This window comes from Theobroma umbraticum, unplaced genomic scaffold, assembly GCF_002168275.2.
Source record: "Theobroma umbraticum cultivar Fairchild unplaced genomic scaffold, ASM216827v3 scaffold_4.1, whole genome shotgun sequence".
Taxonomy (NCBI): Eukaryota; Viridiplantae; Streptophyta; class Magnoliopsida; order Malvales; family Malvaceae; genus Theobroma; species Theobroma umbraticum.
The window spans coordinates 6,836,304-6,856,841 of record NW_018397258.1 but is presented as its reverse complement, the minus strand read 5'-3'; the positions used below and the strand labels follow the sequence as shown (position 1 = coordinate 6,856,841).

At 36.7% G+C, this 20,538-nt stretch overlaps 4 protein-coding genes and 1 pseudogene across 6 annotated transcripts in view; all 5 read left to right on the top strand.

The window, feature by feature from the left end:
- Positions 1-3,886, top strand: part of MCCA (methylcrotonyl-CoA carboxylase alpha chain) — a 10,981-nt gene extending 7,095 nt beyond the window's left edge. The window contains exons 11-16 of one of the 2 annotated variants that reach the window (XM_021425105.2): positions 1,119-1,353; positions 1,437-1,603; positions 1,802-1,918; positions 2,481-2,723; positions 2,799-2,894; positions 3,622-3,886. In XM_021425105.2, the coding sequence (XP_021280780.1) occupies positions 1,119-1,353; positions 1,437-1,603; positions 1,802-1,918; positions 2,481-2,723; positions 2,799-2,894; positions 3,622-3,627 (864 nt within the window). In that variant the 3' untranslated portion in view covers positions 3,628-3,886. Of the gene's footprint in view, positions 1-1,118; positions 1,354-1,436; positions 1,604-1,792; positions 1,919-2,480; positions 2,724-2,798; positions 2,895-3,621 lie in introns of both variants that reach the window. The other variant, XM_021425104.2, reaches the window with a different exon arrangement.
- A 1,658-nt stretch (positions 3,887-5,544) lies between these two features.
- Positions 5,545-9,777, top strand: LOC110414047 (serine/threonine-protein kinase 54-like). The gene is made up of 6 exons (XM_021425106.2): positions 5,545-6,526; positions 7,679-7,800; positions 8,002-8,210; positions 8,287-8,461; positions 8,660-8,794; positions 9,280-9,777. The coding sequence occupies exons 1-6, from the start codon at positions 6,202-6,204 to the stop codon at positions 9,481-9,483; spliced, it is 1,170 nt and encodes a 389-aa protein (XP_021280781.1). The 5' UTR covers positions 5,545-6,201; the 3' UTR covers positions 9,484-9,777.
- Positions 9,778-11,354: 1,577 nt separating this feature from the next.
- On the top strand, positions 11,355-15,103 carry HMT2 (homocysteine methyltransferase 2). 2 transcript variants are annotated; one of them, XM_089783101.1, is made up of 8 exons: positions 11,355-11,775; positions 11,874-11,924; positions 12,432-12,488; positions 12,588-12,817; positions 12,991-13,120; positions 13,346-13,549; positions 13,987-14,058; positions 14,670-15,103. In XM_089783101.1, exons 2-8 carry the CDS (start codon positions 11,922-11,924, stop codon positions 14,829-14,831), a joined length of 858 nt encoding a protein of 285 aa, XP_089639227.1. In that variant the 5' UTR covers positions 11,355-11,775; positions 11,874-11,921; the 3' UTR covers positions 14,832-15,103. The 2 variants fall into 2 exon arrangements, with proteins under 2 accessions (XP_089639227.1, XP_089639228.1); XM_089783102.1 differs by having other exon boundaries at positions 11,355-11,924.
- A 139-nt stretch (positions 15,104-15,242) lies between these two features.
- LOC110413498 (Protein kinase superfamily protein) lies at positions 15,243-17,439 on the top strand. The gene is made up of 6 exons (XM_021424335.2): positions 15,243-15,636; positions 15,712-15,825; positions 15,926-16,204; positions 16,288-16,401; positions 16,870-16,942; positions 17,083-17,439. Exons 1-6 carry the CDS (start codon positions 15,568-15,570, stop codon positions 17,118-17,120), a joined length of 687 nt encoding a protein of 228 aa, XP_021280010.1. The 5' UTR covers positions 15,243-15,567; the 3' UTR covers positions 17,121-17,439.
- A 1,476-nt stretch (positions 17,440-18,915) lies between these two features.
- LOC149527383 (uncharacterized) lies at positions 18,916-19,996 on the top strand (annotated as a pseudogene).
- The last annotated feature ends 542 nt before the right edge of the window (positions 19,997-20,538 follow it).

Here is a 20,538-nt window from a genome sequence, read left to right as displayed (position 1 = left end):
ACCTATCTTGTTTCTCTGCACGATAAAATGCTTTACATACCTCATAAATATGAGAAATATTCCCTTTATCAGAATATAAAAAATCTAAATAATCCATCAACTCTTTAACAAACTCACAATGATTAATGAGGCTAATAATCTCACCATTAATGGAATTTCAAATCTGCAGGAACAGCTGTGTATCTTCTCTCATCCAGGTTTGCCTTGTATTATTAGTAGGAGGATCATTAGTAATATGATCATCCTTATCAATGCTTCTTAAATAGACCCGAACTATCTTGCTCCAATCCAAATAATTAGAACCATTAAGTTTATGTTATGTAATCTTTGTCATCACAGGAATCACATCAGCCACTACCATTGATTTTTTCTCTAGTACAGACTCTACCATCTTGAAAACCCGGTAACAAAAACCCAACAAGAATATCAAATTATCTTGTTGAAACCTTTTGGCGTAAAGACTAGAAGAGAAAATCGGAATGAATTTTTAACAGACGGCTACAACCAGAAACCAAAGGCGGCGTGTGACAGCCACTCGTGGGGACTCTAGTGGCAAGGTTCTCGGAAGAAGCCAATCAGCAAGTGAGTCTTCTCGTAGTGCCGGCTGTGGGATAAGATTGTTACCCTAGATAGGTGACCTAGGTTTGGGTGTAAAAAAAAAACTAAGAACTCTGTTTCAAAGGAAACAGATCTGCCAAAACTGCTTTGATACCATGTTATTTGGGAAGAGGAAACTTCACACTTTTCATTCATAATATATCACCTATACATACAGCTTACACATCTCTAAAATAGGAAAAGAATAAAAGAAATAAAGAAAATAATATCCCTACAATTATGTTGATTCTCAATCTCTATAATTATGGTGAATCCCAATCTCTATAATTATGGTGATTTTCAATCCCTATAATTACGTTTATTAATAAAAGAATATTACACATTCCTATTCTATAACATGCCAGTTTCTTTGTATATATTTGTCATCTCTTATATGAAAACTTCTACATGTTGGTAAATATATTATTAATTTGACTAGTCAACATATTTTCAAGCCATTATTGTCTTTATTATGGTTGTTAACCTCACTTCAATCACTCTCAGCATTTGTTCTTTTGCAGGTTGCAGGGGTGCCTACTAATATCAATTTCTTGCAAAAACTTGCGAACCATAGGGCATTTGAAGAGGGCGATGTAGAAACACATTTTATCGAGCACCATAAAAATGACCTATTTGTTGATCCTAATAATAAAGAAATTTCTGAGGAAGCATATGAGGCAGCTAGACTCAGTGCAAATCTGGTAGCTGCATGCCTTTGTGAAAAGGAACATTCTACTTTAAAAGAAAGCTACCCCGGTAAGTGATGAAATCTTGTCTTGGAATGAATAGTACTTGTTTCTTAGCATCCTCTTAATATTTACATTTTGAATTGAGTTCAGGGGGTCCAAGCTTACTTTCTATATGGTATGCTCATTCTCCGTTCAGAGTCAATCATCATGCTCAGAATACCATGGAACTTGAGTGGGAAAATGTATATGATAGCAGTAGCTCAAAGCCGTTAATGCTTGCCATAACTTATCAGCAAGATGGGAACTATCTTATTCAGGTTTTTACCAACCTATAGTACATGCTGCATGCATGTTCAAGGTTGATTTCAGTAGCCAGTTTTTGAAGTTGTCTTTTTTCAGAGTGCAGTTACTCTCTCTCTCTTCTTTTTGCTCTTTTATTTTAATTGTGTCACACTGCCTGCCCAGTGTTCCACTTCCTTTTGATATGATTAACGATCCCATACCAGCATACACAGATCGGAGAAAACAGTGCCCATAGTTCGGAAGTCAGAGCATTACATCTGGGCAACAATAGTTTTAGAGTTGAGGCTGATGGGGTAGCGATGCATGTTAGTATGGCTGTTTATATCAAGGTGAACACCATTCTCTACAACCATCTTTAAGCAGTTATCTGATTTGTATACTTTAGGCACTTGGTCTTTACGAGCGGGAATCGTTGGTTTTCAAACCTACCTGTGGCTATTGTTTAAGGATTCAATTAATTTTGTAAAATACCTTGTAATATTTTATCTGGCAATCATCTTTCTATTTTACAATGATGTTTTTATCAGTAGTTATTGGCTATGTTGCTCTGCCTTTTCTTTTATCTTAAAGTATCAATGTTGGATACTTAATTTCAAAAAATTTAAAAAAAAAAATCAATGTTGGACACTCATCCACCGCCTCAAAGTTTACAGGGTACAAGGGTATGGTCAATTAGCCATCCAAATAAATGGAAAAATTTGGTAAAGGTAGATGTACAATTTTTGAACAGACCATGTCTAACCTATATACCCTAGTCCAAACAACATAGCTTATTAGGTATGCCAGACATGCTTAGGTAAGATCTAGCATGACTAAAGTGAGTGCAGAAATTATTATTTTGCTCTTTCTCTGTTGATAAAATGATGTGAATCTTATAATGTGTGGTTACAGGATCAGATGAAACACATACATATATGGCATGGACCACACCACCATCATTTTAGACAGAAACTGTGCCTTGAGTTGTCTGATGAAGATGAAACACAGCATAAGACCAGTTTCGAGACCACAAGCCACCCTCCTGGAACTGTGGTGGCACCCATGGCTGGTTTAGTTGTCAAGGTTCTGGTGGAGGATGGAGCAAAGGTGGAAGAAGGACAACCTGTATTGGTCCTAGAAGCAATGAAGATGGAGGTTTGTACCAACAATAGCTCCAACATCATGTTGTTTTTGTTTTCCACTTATACTTAATGTTGCTTCATTTGATAGCATGTGGTAAGGGCAATATCTGGTGGTTATGTTCAAGGACTCAAAGTCACAGCTGGTCAACAGGTTTCAGATGGTAGTGTTCTCTTCAGAGTCAAGGTTAGTCATTTAGAATTCAGCTTTTGACATGGATAGAATTAGCTCCAATATAATACCTCATACAATGTTGTGACCTGTCTGTTTTGTTACCTTTATCAAATGAGTGTAAATTTAAGTAAAATTCATGCCTCTTGAGTTTGAATATGCATGCTAAGGTAAAAGGGTTTGGGTTTGATTAGTATATATTATACATCATTTTCTTTTGATTTTCATGTACTTAGCCATCTTACTTGGTGTCTGATAGAAGTCTTGTGTTTGGTTTGCTCTTTAATAATCTTAAGTCATCCTTGAACTTGTTTTAATTTTAAGTAATCTACTCTACCAATCCGTTAACATGTTTCTTTAATAAAAATTATATTGAACATTTGTACTCATAATTCTACTGTTTTAATGTATTTCAAATGGTGAGTATATGTGTCAAAACCAACTAGCCTGTGGTTTTTTGTTAAATTATTTGTCCCTATCTTAAAACCTAATTTTAAGGGCATCACTTTGTTAAATTTGCTTTCTGTTAGATTCTGTACGATCTGAAGATTCATTACTTGGTTGCACAAGTTCTGGGAAATATTTAGTGTCAATTTTTTAGAATTTATCAAACTGCTATATCGTCAACTGATTGATAATTTGACTTGGGTGCTGTAACAGTGGTGAAAATTGAGTTGAGAAAATTTAAGTATATGCTTGTTTAATCGAACCTGAATTAAATGAAACTTGTGTCCTTGGCCAGGAATGAGTTGAATTCATCTGGAAGTTGGTTTTCATGACAATATCTTGCCCAAGCAAATTTAGTCCATGGTTAGACAGATAAGTCTTCTCAGCTGCAAATACGGTCCCGTGGTAGGGAAAATAAGTCATAGTAAGTTTCTGTGTCTGACAAACATAAATAGAGAGAGAATGGGAGTGAAACATCCCATATCTACAATATAAAGAAGAAGCCTCTTCCAAGATGTGAACAACATTTGATCTTGAAATAATATGTTTCTATTCACAGATATAGCCTCTGCAATTTGCCCCATGTCTCATGCTTGACAATGATCTCTCTCTCACTCTTACTTACATACACACTCGTGCACAAACACGAGCACACACAAGCAAAGTGCTCAAGCATCTATTTTGACTAGAACCAAGTGGGTAAAAGTAAAACTGTACTATAGTGTATGATGAGAGAAATCAGTACTCCATTGTAGGTGTTCCTGTTAATTTAATCTTGGTATATGCTTTGGATTAATGCTTCACATAAAGAGAAATGCTTATGATCAGAAAAGAAAGCATTTTCTCTTCTTATAACATATTTGGGATTTTATGCTTATGCATCGGGTCATGTGTTCATTTTTTTTTTCCCCTTAGACCACCCATAAGCTAGCCCTGTTCCTACATCTTTGATGTTTGATTGATAATTTTATGTTATGGTAGTATCTAATTTGAGCCAATCTGACGGTATTTCTATATTGTAATAATGTGGGATTGCATAATTCCTGCTACATAAATAGTGTTTTGGTGGACGCGTGCTAATCTGATTCCCACTGTGACACCAAATCATCCTATTTGCATCTTGTGTTTATCCTATCTTCCTTTTCTTTATCATGTTGACATAGATTATTATGAAGTATAAAACGAAGTTTAAAATTTACTTCCCAATTCCAATCCAAAATCACGAATTAATTGATGATTTGATGTTAACTTGCCCATGAGACCTGGCTAGTCAAGTCGCATCGGTGCTGCGCTTCAAATAACTCACGTCCACAAATATCAATATATTAAAAAAAATGGGAAAGAAAAATGATTGCCAACTTGCAAGAAATGGTAGAAATTAGAGTCATAGTTGAGAATATTCAAAGCTTTGTGGCGTCTGAACTCTGAAGAAAGTCGGGAGACGTCATTATGTTGGCAAAGAAAATCATAGCGTGAGAGTGTTGTATAGTTTAATGAACGTCATCATTGCAGTAGAATTTTATTATTGAAGAAGCGCCCTGGCTTGTGGCGGTGGGCAATGTCTCACGTAGAACCCTAAAGCTTAGTGAGAAAACGCCACAGTGATGTTCATGGCCTAAATTGATTTGTTTGAGGATCCGTGGGGCACGTGTCATCATTTTCTTTTGAAGGACGCTCCAAAGGACTACGGCACGGCGTTTACATTAACATGGTCAAAGAAACGAAAAGTCAAAGGTGCTAGACTTTTTTCACTTATTATGAATGAATTTTGCTTCTTTAGACCATATAATAAATGCTTGTACAAATATTCTTGTTTGAAGTCGTCCAGAGAGTTTGTAAAGGTTGTAATGTTTGTTCTAAATGTCTAATGGGAAATCCAAGTGTGTGAGGTCGTATTTGAAAAGACAAAATTCGTAGCTTTCTTGATGCGGGAATATGCTAGTGTTATTCACCAAATGTGCTAAAAAGCCCCGTGGGACACGTCATGGATGACACAGAAGAATCAATTAAGGCTACTAGGAGGAGTACAAGTATCCTCTCTTTATTATATTTTTCCTGTGTGTGTCCTATTTATGTATATGGTTTCAATGGAGGTTTTTTTTTTTTTGGCTTTCTTTTTGCCTTTTTCTGATATCCAAAAGACGTAAATCCGTCAATATGTTATTGTCTTTTCTAAAGATGGGAGCAATGCTTATGTTTAAGAGTATTATATTTTGGATTTACTGCTATACCTGCAGCGGCTTTTACCACATCACTCTTTGCCTGCACCACCCTTCCCAAAACACCCCTGCGCCTTCCTTACTGGCACAAGTTTTGTGCTTTTGGTTTAGATATCATTTGCTAATGTAGTACTATTATAAAGAGAGAGAGAGAGAGAGAGAGGGGTGGCAATATGGTAAATTGAGGGGGAACCGAGATCCCATCTACAGAAGATCTTAAAATACCGGTAAATCCGTTAAAAGGGACAGGTAAATAACAGCGTACCCTTGCTCCTCTTGATTTCTTGATTTGAAACAGTCGTGCCCTCTTAAAATCCAATATAGGCCACAACCTATCACCCCCCACTCCTTCCTTCCTTCCTTCCAATTCTTTTTGCCATTTCTTTTATAACTTTAAGAAATAATTATATTCTTTCTGCTTTCCTCCTCATTTCTCCTCCACAAAACCCTGCTTTTTACTCTGCCAATAGTCATCTATTTCTTATTCTAACGTTATAATACTTTATAAATCACCTCCCCTTCTTTTCTCTTTTCTGTACCGTCAGCTTCTATGCTCTTTCTGCCTCGAAACCCAATGTTTTGTTGATCCATTCTCTTTGGTTTCATAATTCCATTGTTTTTATTTTTCTGGGTTTTTATTTGTTTCTCATAAAAAAATGGCTACAAGCAATGGTGAGGGAGCTGAAGTTGTTGGAAAAACAGAGAAATCCGGAACAGAGGAGAAGGCCTTGGGGTCTATTGGAAATCTTAGCAACAAAGACATGTTTCTAAGAGCAGATAAGATAGATTTCAAGAGCTGGGATTTGCATCTTGATAAGCACTTGAGCAGGGCTTGGTCTAGGGACGAAAGAGATATTTCAACTAAGACAAAGAAGGAAGAGTGGGAAATTGATTTGGCTAAACTTGATATAAGACATGTTATAGCTCATGGGACTTATGGCACCGTTTACCGTGGGGTTTATGATAGCCAAGATGTTGCAGGTATTACATTTATATATGTTGCCATAGTTTTGAATCCTTCTTTTTTTTATCTTGTTGACAAGCAACTGCTACTTTTGCCCAAGATGAGAATTTTTTCTGTATTCAACTGTATATGCTGAAGAGTATTTATTTATTTATTTATTTTGATTCGCTTGATTGGTTCAATTCTAATTACTGAGTTGATTAAATGTGCCCCTGGAACCTGATTTTTTTGGAGTAGCAGGTGATAATATAATAACAACTCATATCTTTAGGTTCTGATATTAAGCCTCGGATCACATGTGTAAAACATAATCCGTTGTTTAATAAGAGGTTCATGCTTGAAACTTTAGGTGAGTCACAGGCTGTATCATGACTAGGATAATTTCTATTAACTAGACTGTTAGTTTTATATTACTTTGAGGTAGTATACTCTTTCATACAGACATCCTCAAGCATTTTGTTCTTTAAACGAGGGTGTAATGAAAGGCATATGTTTTGGCAACTTCACTATTAGCAAAGAAAAGCAAAAGCTTTGACACACTAGTAAATTTTGATTTACCTAGATGCAGCATACTGATGATCTTGGCTTACTACAACTGTCTGAATGAAGCTGCATGTTAACTCACTCATTTATCTATGTGTAGGACATAAGGCTGTGGAACCTCTTTCTTTTCACTTTGAAATTATAAATTCTAATATTGATTCTAATGACTATTGCTACTGCAAGGAAACTTTCAGTCATGAACAACTGCTTCATGTCCCTTTAGATTTGCTTGGTATATCTAGCTTATTCACAGTTGCCATGGGCTTCAAATTGCTTTCTTTTCACAGAGTTCTTTAGATGGCATTACTTCATTTTTGAATTAACTGGCCATCTGAAATTGAGTTGCTTTGAATGCCAAATATTTACTTCCAAAGGTGTCCTTAATATATAGTCTGATGGGGAGTAACCATATTTGTGCCATAACTAAGTTAGGTTTACTTTGTGATGCTTGATTCTAAATGTGTCTAGGGGCAGTAGTGTGAAATAATTGTCTCTATATAACTTGCTGCCTATTTTCAATTCATATTTTGATTGCCCAGGAAAACCTCTCTTACTTTGCTGCCATAGTAATTAATCATGCTCCATCTTGCTGATATCCTAACCGCAAAGACTTCTTAAATCTTTAGTGAAGGTATTGGATTGGGGGGAGGATGGGATTGCCACAGCTGCTGAAGCTGCTGCTCTTCGGGCATCATTCCGGCAAGAGGTTGCTGTTTGGCATAAGCTTGACCATCCAAATGTTACAAAGGTAAAATGAATTTATATTTTGGTTAGGTTAGGCATATGTTTTCTTCTATGTTGTATAGTACCAACAGAGTCCCCCATGTTTAGCTATATGGGGTTATTTCTCTATGTGTTATGACTGTTGTTGTGCTTGCAATAACATGACATATTACTTTAAATATTTTGAATTACAATGTTCAAATCATGAATAAATGGCCTCTTGCAGTTTATTGGAGCTTCAATGGGAACTTCCAACCTTAAGATCCCCACCAAAGGTGCAACAACTGAGAATAACAATTCTCTTCCTTCCAGAGCATGTTGTGTTGTTGTTGAGTACCTTCCAGGTGGGACGCTAAAGAATTTTTTGATCAGAAACAGGAGGAAGAAACTGGCCTTTAAGGTTGTGATTCAAATTGCTTTGGACCTCTCTAGAGGGTGAGTAGTTTTTCAGGTATATTAGGATTTCCAATTTTTAAGGTATATTAGGATGTCTTTTGTTCAACTTTTGCAGTTTGAGCTATCTACACTCCAAAAAGATAGTACACCGTGATGTCAAGACAGAAAATATGTTGCTAGATACTCGTAGAACTTTGAAGATTGCTGATTTTGGTGTTGCTCGAGTTGAAGCTCAGAACCCAAGAGACATGACTGGGGAAACAGGCACTCTTGGTTACATGGCTCCAGAGGTATCCACTCCTTAGAGCTCCATTGATTGTATCATTTGTTACTTCAATATATATTATAATGATGCAAACTTTTCAGCCCAACTGCAACGACAATTGGATTTGAAGCTTCCTTTTTTTTATTTTTTCTTTTTTTTCCTTTCTGGCCATCAGTTCCCTTTTCACTAAACAAATTAGAATCTAATGCAATGACTTGTGTAGGTCCTTGATGGGAAACCTTACAATAGGAAATGCGATGTCTACAGCCTTGGTATATGCTTATGGGAAATATACTGCTGTGACATGCCTTATGCTGATCTTAGTTTCGCTGAAGTTTCATCAGCAGTGGTACGACAGGTATGAATGAAAAATGCATATCTTGCATTATTGACTAATCTAGCTGGAAGCATCAATTTTGGCATGGCCCCTGCATTAGTAATAAGTATTTTTTATAATTCCAAAAATTCCAGATATTTTAACTCCTGCATACGTCAGTGATCAACTGGTTGGTTTAAATTGTCCTGTTCTAGTTTTTGCATATATTTGTACCAACCGCTGCTTTGGGAGTTACCAGAATTTCTTGCTTATCTTTGCAAATGGTCCAATTTTATCATGATTATTTATACCTTTTACTTCATAATTATCCTAGCTGCACCTGCATCATGGATAAATTGAAACACCATGTTCGTATCTTGCCCTTGGGATACAAAGTGGGGCTTCAATGTGTATCTGTTAGCCAAAGCAGTGGATTTGTGCACTTGAATCTTTACCTTCCTGCCACTGATTCTTTTGGTTGTAATGTCTGATGTTTTGTTAATGACATTAGAAATTGCTGTTTGCAGAATTTACGACCAGAAATTCCTAGATGTTGCCCTAGTTCATTGGCAAGCATCATGCGAAAATGTTGGGATGCACACCCTGAAAGACGTCCTGACATGGAGGAGGTAGTGAGATTGCTAGAAGCAGTAGATACAAGCAAAGGAGGTGGCATGCTACCTGATGACCAAGCTCCTGGCTGTTTCTGTTTCACTGCTCGTGGCCCATGATTTTGCTACCTAATTATTTTATTTTGTGCTACATATGTGAATTGGAGAGAGAAGGTGAAGCAGTTCATTGTTTGGCTCTAGCTGGTCTTTGAATAACCAGGTCATTGATTTCTACTGCACATGAACATAATCTTATTGTAGTCCGTGTAGAACCCTTGGGTCAATTCTTCAATTCAATGTGTTGTTCATTACATAGTATGTAAAGGTCAATATTTCCATATATAATTCTTTTAGTGGCATGAATGGCTAAATAATGGGGCTTCAATAAAAGTCACAAAGCTGTTGTAATAGTTACCTAATTTCTTCCGATAGCTTAGTCCTATGTCAGTGGAGGACAAAAGCTCCAGGAATAACCTTTGGGTCAGTATAAAAGTACGTGTGCAGATAAGATGCATTTAAATGGAATATTGGCAATGTCCAGAATCAGAACTTGTGATATGCAGATACAGATGGATGTTCCACCACAACCTTGAGTCTGCCGAGCAAGCTTTCTCGCTTTTCCTAGAAGATTTTCGGGATCTTTAACGTGCAAGCATGGGTTGGTGGTGTAGTTGGGTAGCAACCAGAAGAGCACTATATCTCCTGGCTTTGTGGATGAATGCTGAGGACCAAAATGCTGTGTTGTTTGTGCTTGCACTTGGATGGTTATGGACGAGATCACGAGATGGATTTCAATTCCAAAGCCAAGTTCTCACCACCTGTTTAACTTTATATACTATTTTTGTTACGGTTGGGACTTGGGAGATTCGATGCTAAAACTTCAACACACTCAAATTGAACCAATGATCATTCTAGCCAATTCTTAGTGGCTAATTATAATTGGTTTATTCGTTGATTGTGCTAATGACTTCCAAGCTGATGAGAGCGAATCTGATTTCTTACCAAACGTTGGAAGGTGCATGTAATGATCAATGATGATAACTTAAAAGTTGGATAAGATGTGATGACTCATTTCTCATATTACAACAATTTGTTCACATCCAATTAAGGCTGTCTGTCCATGAATAATGATAAAAGACACATGCAATTGAAATATTCAAAGATAGGGGTCTATTGGCAAGACTTTAATTTAGGTACCTAACATTATTAACCAATGAATGCTGCTGTTTCACTGAGAATTCTCTACTCCCAGTTTTAGAAATCATTAAGGAATTAAGGAGTGCCTCCAGCTGTCCTCCTTTTTTTTTTCCTCAATAAAGTTGTACAATTCCATAAACTAGTCACTATAATTCAAGCAAAATTTCCATATAAAAGAGTTTTTGAAAGATATTTTCCTAAACCCTAAACCCTAATTTGAAAACTTTTCCAATCTAAGATATTTTATATTAATTAATACAATTTTTTTCATTAATTTATAAAATATTTTATACTCGTAAAAATTTTACGAAAATATTTAAACAGAAAACCATACCGAGCAGCATTAACAAATTGTTCCACAAATGGCAATGGTGTTATTGCAATATTGACAACTACCCAGGGCAAAGGGTAAAACTGTTTTTGCTCTATAGATTGGAGACCGCTGTGGCGACTAAACAATCGAACTCCTCCACTTATGATGGTTTCACTCCCAACAAAAAAGCAAGACACAGTAAAAGAGAAAAGGGAGCCCATACTAAACGGTGAACAAAACCCCTCTTCCCCTCCCCCCCTCCCGTAATCAGATGGAAGCTCTTAACATTCCAACACGCCGTCATTGATGAGGGATTTCCTTCGCCAGGCGGGAGCGCCGCCGTTATCGACGGGGCTTGGCTACGGAGCTTGAACGCCAGGGGCTGACCTCAACGATCCCCTCTGGAGTGCCAAATGCCTCCTTACTTCTCCTCACCTCATTCGCTCCGTAAATTCTGTCTCCCTCTTTCAAGATTGGTTTTTTAACGTCGATTTTATTTTAATTTATTTTGCGCTTTTTTTTTAAAAAAATAAAATTGAATGTGGTTATAATACAGAAGTCATTGTTACGTGAATATGAGTAAGTTTTGATGGAAGGTAGAGGAATGACATAGCAGTGAAAAAGGAGTGGTTGGAGGAGGTCTTTGTGGGAATTTCGACTGTTATTGCAGCTAGCTTGATATTCACATGGAACTGAATTATGCTCTGGTTAATTATAATGTATTGCCCCCAAAAGAAGAAGAAATGTATTCTGATTTAAATATGGATGAAGTCTATGTATAGCACACCGGACCACAGAGTGCAAGTGGTGTGTGGTCAGTCTAGTCAGTGGCAGTGAAGGGTTATAAAATTTGTTTGGGTGCGAGATTCTGCTGTAGGTTAATTTTCAGAATTTGGATCGAGGTATGGCGGACTCTAACCACTTATTAGTCACGAGTCGGTTTTTTTGTTTCTATTAGTTTGATTAGAATTTTACTGATACAATTAACTTTGAATATCAGTATGAGCAATTGCTTGGGTTTGGACCCTCATGTTGGGCATTTAATATTATGGTGAGAGAATTGACCTTTTTTAGTTTGTTGTCCATTTCTGTACTTGCTCTATCTCTTTCTCTCAGAATATATATAAAGGGAAAAGAAGTCAAGAGGATATCTAGTTATCTTTCAAATAAGTTGAAACCTGGGTGTTCACACCACAATTTCGAGATTAATTAAACAATCCTAATTAAATGTATTAGGGTTGAGAGAGACAGAGTTGAAGTATGCAAGTTCAAGTAAACTAGAATAACCTGAGAATTTGTACATGGTTAGAAGTTGAGGTATTGAACAAGCAATCCATGTAATTCCTTCTCAGTTTTGCACTTGTTCAGTTGTCTGGGATTCACCAGGCCAGATCAGAAGGTAAATAATTTTTATGAATATATTGACGTCACTGTAATATCATTTGATAAAAACTTTGTTATTTCAAGTTATATGTTCATAAAGAACAACTCCAATCATTGAATTTCTAGTGTTTCTGTCAGTTTGCAATATCTCCTAAAATTGTACTATTTTGAGCAGGTACACCTTGACTACCTTGAAGCTGGTGCTGATATTATTATCGCAGCGTCCTATCAGGTATGAAGAATAATCCTCCCCCCACGCCCCTCCCACACATCTCTCTCCTCTCTCTCTCTCTCTCTCTCCATTTGATGTGCATTATCTTATCTTTAACAGGCCACCATACAGGGGTTTGAAGCAAAAGGCTTTTCTAGGGAAGAAAGTGAAACCTTGCTTAAAAAAAGTGTGGAAATTGCCCTCGAGGCAAGGGGTATATATTATGAAAGATGTAATAAAAATTCTCGTGATGGGTTAGGAGATGGTAGGATACTGAAAATTCGTCCCATCTTAGTTGCAGCATCTGTAGGCAGCTATGGGGCTTATTTGGCTGATGGATCTGAGTACAGGTATGTCAACCATCTATGCAAGTTTTATTAAGGAATTTTTAAGCCAAATCAAACTTTGTTGCTTCTAGATTCTCTGTCATGATCTGTTATTCTTTTTGTGTAAGTGAAAATCTTTAAATTTTGAGGACTTATTAACATGTCTCCTTCTTTCTGCAATATATTCTCTATACCAGTGGGGACTATGGTGATGCAATGACAATAGAAGCTTTGAAAGAATTTCATCGCAGAAGGGTTCAGGTCCTGGCAGAAGCGGGTTCTGACCTAATAGCATTTGAAACAGTTCCAAACAAGATAGAAGCTCAGGTATTGCTGGACATTTTTTGATTCTAAATGAAACCTTTTCTTAGATAAAAGTAAGAGTGTATGGGACAAACCCAAGTTGCTAAACTGCTTTATGCCTTGCATGCACTAAAGGATTCCTAAATTGGTTAGTATGGTGTCTGCTTATTGAGTCAATGCTCAATTTCTACTTTGTTGCTTAATTTGTTTCTTCTTAATCTTAAGATTTTGGGAGTGGTCTTTGTGCAGGCTTATGTCGAACTCTTACAGGAAGAAGGCATAAAGATTCCTGCATGGTTCTCTTTCAACTCAAAAGATGGCATCAATGTAGTTAGTGGTGATTCTTTGCTTGAATGTGCATCAATTGCCGAATCATGCAAGCAAGCTGTTGCTGTTGGAATCAACTGCACACCTCCTAGATTTATTCATGAGCTGATTTTAGCTATTAAGAAGGTTTGATTTTTCTATTCTGTTATTTTGTTAATGATCATTCTAGCTGAATTATTATAATATAGTCTCTTTTTTGTTTTCACCTTTTTGTTGTCATTCATTTTTTTGGTACCATACTCGTCTGATGCTGAAAAATTCTGTTGTTGCTGTGTTATCAAAATTCATTTTTGGATACAATATTTGTATCTGTTCTTTTTTATTTTTAATACAGGACAGTTGCTGTGATATGTTTCATGATCATATTATTAGACTGTGAATTTTGTAATGTGATGGATGCTAACGCATGAATCCTATTGTTAGCATATGTTGAAGCTGTTCAGACTGGGTCCTTTCCTTTTTTCATAGTTCTTTTCGTATGTTTGAGGAACTTCTTCCTCTAATGTTGTAGTCTAGAAATTTTGATGGATTGTGCGAACTTATGTGGTTAATAATTTGTGCAGGTCACTACCAAACCAATAATTATATATCCCAATAGTGGTGAGAGGTATGATGCAGATCGGAAGGAATGGGTGGTAAGTTTGTTTTCTTATCTTTTTCTTTTCCCTGGATGAGGCATGAAACATGCCTTCCTTAAAAAAAGGGGCTGAAGGAACAATTTATTTATTTATTCTTTTATAATTGGGGGAGGGGAGATTCAAAATTTGCTCTCTAGGCAGGGGGATCATGCACCAACCAATAGGCTAAATGCTCAGGTGCACATCTCTTGATTGCTATGCTTAACAACATGAAATTACGTGGATCAGTTACTTGATTCTGCTACTGTTGTTTCTTAGTTGTGGACTCTACGTGATACCAGTTACTTTAAGTTGTTTTGTTATGATAGCAAGATAGGTGATGTCTCAATTTTTGGGTCCTGATTTTTCTGCAACTTTAAACTACACTTAACAAACTTCTATTTCCATTTTGGCTTAAAAAAAAGAAGAAAGAGAAAATAAAGGAAGGGAAGGAAGGGAAAGGGAAATTGAAAAATAATTTAAAAAAAAAAGGGAAGCTGAAATATATTGATTTTCATCAATTCGTTTGTTTTAGTATCCAAGTGTAGCCTCCAAAGTCTTTCATGATCTTATTTTGTAATATGCCATACTGAACTTGTCAGTTATCCGCACCATTGTTTCTGTGACAGGAAAATACTGGAGTCTCAGATGAAGATTTTGTCTCCTACGTAAGCAAATGGTGTGAGGTTGGGGCTTCCCTGGTAGGAGGTTGTTGTAGAACTACTCCTGATACTATCCGAGCCATATACAGGGCACTTTCTCCTAGATCCCCTGATGCACCCATGCAGTAAATAAATAGAGCAGGTTGATTATGTATGCAACTGGATGCTGAGGTGCCTTAACTTTTAAGTTTCTAACTTCTTTCCCAGTTTTAGTTTGAAGACAATACCTGCACAAGCTTTGCCTAACATCTGGTGTGAATTGCTAGTGCCGTGTTTCCTTAGTTTTTATTTTATATTTTTGGTCTAACTGATGTTTGTTGAAGGTTAAATACTTATGTGTAGTATTGGCCTTTAGTTCAAGCAAAGCAAAGCAATGTTGTTGGTCTTTATCCCTAGCTGAAGTCGGTGTTCGCATTTTCGTTTTGGTTTTCTTATATTTTGCAAGCTGATGCCTACTTTTTATCTTAATATGATTTGAATAACCAAAGCATAAACTGAAATAAGAGTGTATAAGTTGAATTAGAAGGTAATCTCCCTTATTCTTCAACTTCCCTCCTGTATAGACAGCAACTAAACTGAAGGAATTTGGATTTCAGTGATTTCTTTATCAACAAAGGACTACTGATCTTTGGGTGGATGTAACATTAGCGGCCCAACCCAAATTTGTATTTGGTATGTAGCCCAGCCCATATTTATTGGGTCGTTGTAACTTTTAGATTTTCCATCATTCGCGCCTGATTGGCGCTTAGAACCCTAGAAAAGCTCAAATCCTTCACTCCCTCCCTACGGCCGCCTGCGAAGCTCCAACATTTCAGGAAATTGAAGACTCTGTTGAATTTATTCCCTCTACCATAGTGCTTCCCCGATGGAGATGGATACAACGACAGGTGCTGACAATGGCTCCCTCATTCTGGTTAAGCAAGGAGCTGAAGCTGTAAGTCTAAAAAGCCACTCTTTTGCGCAGATTCTGTTTCAGATTTTTTGAATTCATTACTATTTCGCCTTTCAGAGAGTTTTCGAGTCAGTATTCGTGGGAAAAAGGTCCATCATCAAAGAACGTTTCTCCAAGAAATACAGGCATCCTTCTCTTGATTCTAAACTCACTCTCAAGCGCTTAAACGCGGTCCGTTTTGCTTTTTCCCCAAGACCCAAACCAATTTTCCTTTTGGTTTTTTCTGTTCTATAAAATTCTATGAATTAGTGCTTTATTATCTTTGGAGCAGGAGGCCAGGTGCATGACGAAGGCTCGCCGACTGGGTGTTTCAACGCCGGTTCTTTACGCCGTGGACCCGGTGCTTCATACTCTGACATTTGAGTACGTGGAAGGTCCTTCCGTTAAAGATGTTTTCCTTGAATTCGGAGTAAGCGGCGTCGTTCAAGAACGTTTAGATGATATAGCCACTCAGATTGGCGACGCAATTGGCAAACTCCACGATGGTGGCCTTGTTCACGGTGACCTCACCACGTCAAACATGTTAATCAGAAATGGAACTAATCAGCTTGTCAGTTGTTCTTTTTAGTTAATTTGTTTTATGAATGACTGAAAGGTTAATTAGCTTTACAATCTGAAATGTGCTGTTGTCAGGTCCTGATTGATTTTGGTCTGAGCTTTACATCAACGCTCCCAGAAGACAAAGCTGTTGACTTGTATGTTCTGGAGCGAGCCTTGATTTCCATGCATTCTTCGTGTGGGAATGTGGTAAGATTAAGACAATATATTTTCGTACATTTTAGTTCTAGTTTTGATGATATGTCTGCAAAGTCAAAAGTATCTCACATTTGTGTTTGATAATGAAGATATTATGTTAGGAATCATCAAATTAAAATAAGGTTGAGATCTTGAAACTCTACCATAGAATTCAATGTCAAGGGAGTAATTTTAGGAAACTATGTAGCATTTTCCCTTCATTTGTAATGTCTGCCAATTTTGATGTGGCTTGGTGCGATGTTGAATTTGAAATCAACCGTTTTTTCAAATTCCAATGAATTGTGGATTCAAAAATGAGATTCACTAAGTATTTTATGGAATTTAATGAAAATCCTAAAAGGGGTCATTTAAGTGAAAATTCTGTTAAGTTGCCCTACTAAGCGAAATGACATGTTCTCTCAGTCATTTACAAATTCAAATGGGAGTTAGAATCTTATGGTTACTTACCTTGATGCATAGATGGATCGTATGCTCTCTGCATACAAGAAGTCATCAAAGCAGTGGTCTTCCACATTCAACAAGCTTGCTCAAGGTACTAGTCTTCCAATCCATTCTATGAACCCTCCTTTCTTCTTGCCCTTTTTTAATTTTAACAGGCCCTTTACAACCTCCATATCTATACCATCTCTAGTCTCATTTCTTGTTATCTTGTTGTTTCGCAATGAACTGCAGTGCGACAAAGGGGCCGAAAGCGTACCATGGTTGGATGAGCCTCCTTCATTGATGGGGTATAAAGTAGGAGAAAATCCGTTAGACTGATTAATGCAATGGAAGAAAGTGTTAAATCTTTGTGTTGTGATATTTTCTGTATATTACAATTGTAATGCACGGATTTTGAATCTTGGACCTAATTATGATGTACAAACACATGATTATGTCAACGTGGGATCAGGTAGATTGGCCGCTGGCTTTCAATTCTGAATGCTGTATTCCAGTTAGTTTGGCCTTGTGTTGGACAGCTGTTACTGCATACCAGTGATTAAATGTACAGTCATTCTAATCTACTTGGTATTTGTCGGACTTGGCGAAGATTTAAGGCTGAAACTGTAAAATGGTGGATTGGTACTTGTGGTTCAGTTTCAACCTGAGTAGTATTTGCTTTTTTTTTTTGGAAGTAATCATATACAGAATGTCCTTTGCGGAATATGATGAGTTGCTCCTCCCAAAATGGCAGCTATAATCTCTGTGCAAGGCATGGGGGCTCTGGCGTATTCTTCTCCATTTTTATGTGTTCTTTTCACTTTGAAATTGAAACAAACTTTTTGTGGGCAGATTTTGGTAGACTTGGACCATATCCTTTCCTTCAGTGAAGGTCTGGGGCTTGAAATGCTTAGCTCTTATTAGGGCCTAAGCAAAAGCGGGATTTGGTGTGTTGGGACTCCATATTGATATCGACTTGTAAAAAACAGACTTGGATTGCAATTAGATGCTCGCCCTGATTCAAAACTTAGAAGTGAAATTAGAGCGGCGAAGGTAGTAGTAGTTTCCATATTTATGCAATCCTATAAGATAGTTGGTGCTTTGTTTGTAAAATAGCAAATTGTGTTGTACACCAGGCCCACGTGACAGCATGTGAAGGGGAGATGAGAATGTTGGAGACTGTAATTAGTATGGTGAAAGTGCAAAGTACTTAGCTCTCCAAGCATTAATGTATTTCACTTTCAGTCATCTTCGTTCCTAAACACGTCCTTTCCCAACACTATTTAATGCGTTAAGGAGGACTGCTTCCATGTGAAAACTTTGATATCCCCACATAATTGTTGTCATGTTTCCTTGGCCAGCGTCGTCGCTGCTAATTCCATTGGACTAAATGGGGAGCCATACCGGCGGTCACAATTAGGGATGGAAGCTGTTACATCATATGTAAAAGGGACACTTTTGTAATTATTTAACCAACTCGCCGATCATGTGTTGTCATCACTTGCTTCATCTATTTAGCTTAAGGTTTTGTTTTCCATTTTTATCAAAGAAAATCTTCTGGTGAAAGGGTTTTACAAAGTGAGTTTCATTTTAGTGTTATTAGTTGCAAATCAGAAAATCAGTACATAGTATATTAGATAATGAAACTAATTAAAAATGTTATAAAATTATAAAATTTAATCCGATACATTTAATATATGTGTTAGCTGTATAAAATGTACATAGTACATTGAGTAAATTATTATCTAAGTCAAATTTCATGCTATTTTTTTTAAGAATATGAATTAAAAAAATTGATAGTTGATTTAAATTTAATTATTTTGCAAATTGGGATGCAAACATTATATAGAAAACAAAAATCATCATATAAAACAACGTTATTATAAAATTCATTATTGATTAAAAATTTAACAAATCCATGAATTTGAGTATAATAACAGAATTCATGTTGCTAAAGTTTAAATTTAAATCTTCCAAAAAAAAAATGGTTTAACTTTAAATCACTTTAAAAAACAATCCTTTCCCGCTAAATTGTTCAGCAAGCAAAAGTAACTGGCTATAGCCTTCCTCTCGGACCGATCACCAATGGATGAACAATTGCTCAAGAACACGCATGTAAAGCTCCTAGGTTTCCACCTCCTTTCTTTAACTCCTTCCTCCACCTTCTACAGTCACGGCAACCGCATCCCCATCTGGAGCTCCTTACTTCCTGCAAAAGCCAACAGGCAACATTTCGGCTGATCATTTCCCACGTGGTCAAACGTTTCGCCTCCCATGTCCATATTGGGAAAGTCGGCGTAGTGCACGGCAGGGTCACCGGCTACAGAGGGGAGTTGCAGATATCCGTTTCTGATGTTGTGATTGAAAGAGACCCCAATGCTGAGATCTTGCATTGGTTAGAATGCCTCAGCTTGGTTCGTCGCTGCTATGGTAATTCAAATAATCACGGTAAGTTGGGGCAAAATAAAAATGAAAATTAATAGCAGTTCAATTGAGATTAAGGTTGTTTTCGATTTTACTTACGTTGCTCGTGAATATAATTGTAGTAAACGAGAATGCTTAAGTTGTCCTGAATTGAGTTGTGATGGTCTGACGATTTTGTACTTTTTGTATGTTTATACCTAACTCACAGATAATTGATTTATAAATATAAATTTTCATAAATAAATATTTTTTTTTTTTAAAAAAAAGGTTGACAAGGTAACATGGTGTGATTCATTGATAGCATACGAAATGCATACCTCATATACGGATCACGGACAATGCCTCCAATCTAAATTTAAGTATACATAATTATAAAAATTGGGTTTAATGTGCTTTAAATTAAGTTTTTGGAGAGTTTTTAGAAGATGTGAAATCTTTTACGGAGAAGCCTATTTTGAATCTCTAATGAAACTATTTTAGATATTTTTGGGTATGAACATGCTTGGTTTTCCTTCCTTTGTTGGGCGGTATAGTTTCTTCGTGTTAGAAGCCATTTACTGATTGAACTACCTCAGTTGGTTTCGATCTCATGGAATGATACATCACTGTCCGCTTCATACTTTTCTTTGCTTTTCTTTTGTAGGGTCATATTGATTTCCATAATTAGGATGTTAACATTTCTGTAATCTTAGGTGATGCTGCTTTAATTGGTGTTGTGGGATATTATGATCACAAGCTTTGATCGCTCCTTTGGTGAAACCTGCCGAAAGCAACACCCTAACATCCATTCTGCAGCGTTTTGCCCTGTAATTAGTGCAGAGATAAAAGGTAAAGGATTCAATCCCTCTTTAACCAACCATTTGTTAGTGCCTTTTGAGAACAACTTGAAAATCCTTACACAAAAATGGATTGATTTCTTGGGTAGTTAGTTGTTAGTTATTGCAGAAGCATAAAAATAATAACATGTTACTGCATGTTAGTTAATGATTTTGACAGCAAAAAACGAATTGTTGTGTGGGGAAGCCACGACAAATTAAGGTACAAGGAAATCTTCAATTGCTAGTCCAAAGTTTTTAACATTTATAGGCGAGCACTGGTTTCCTTTGCTGAATACTTATTAGTGGCATCCATTTGGTTAAAGTTGAAATAAGACTTTGCAGTTGAAAATCGCAAGTCACTTCGAGTTATATGTGGTTATTGGCTGGTAGAATGATGTTTCACTTAGTTGCTGCTCAGTAATAATGGAGTTACGAGGGCAACTAAGCGTGACTATTTTAGAGCAGA

What these genes read in the sequence shown, in the direction of transcription:
- LOC110414047 (XM_021425106.2), top strand. Translation starts at nt 6,202, where the DNA reads ATGGCTACAAGCAATGGTGAGGGAGCTGAAGTTGTTGGAAAAACAGAG. An exon ending in GCTTTGGACCTCTCTAGAGG is followed by an intron (nt 8,211 to 8,286) that starts GTGAGTAGTTTT and finishes CAACTTTTGCAG; the next exon opens with TTTGAGCTATCTACACTCCA. An exon ending in CATCAGCAGTGGTACGACAG is followed by an intron (nt 8,795 to 9,279) that starts GTATGAATGAAA and finishes TGCTGTTTGCAG; the next exon opens with AATTTACGACCAGAAATTCC.
- HMT2 (XM_089783101.1), top strand. An exon ending in GCTGATGGATCTGAGTACAG is followed by an intron (nt 12,818 to 12,990) that starts GTATGTCAACCA and finishes TCTCTATACCAG; the next exon opens with TGGGGACTATGGTGATGCAA. An exon ending in CAGATCGGAAGGAATGGGTG is followed by an intron (nt 14,059 to 14,669) that starts GTAAGTTTGTTT and finishes TTTCTGTGACAG; the next exon opens with GAAAATACTGGAGTCTCAGA.
- LOC110413498 (XM_021424335.2), top strand. Translation starts at nt 15,568, where the DNA reads ATGGAGATGGATACAACGACAGGTGCTGACAATGGCTCCCTCATTCTG. An exon ending in TTAAGCAAGGAGCTGAAGCT is followed by an intron (nt 15,637 to 15,711) that starts GTAAGTCTAAAA and finishes TTCGCCTTTCAG; the next exon opens with AGAGTTTTCGAGTCAGTATT. An exon ending in CTCTCAAGCGCTTAAACGCG is followed by an intron (nt 15,826 to 15,925) that starts GTCCGTTTTGCT and finishes TCTTTGGAGCAG; the next exon opens with GAGGCCAGGTGCATGACGAA.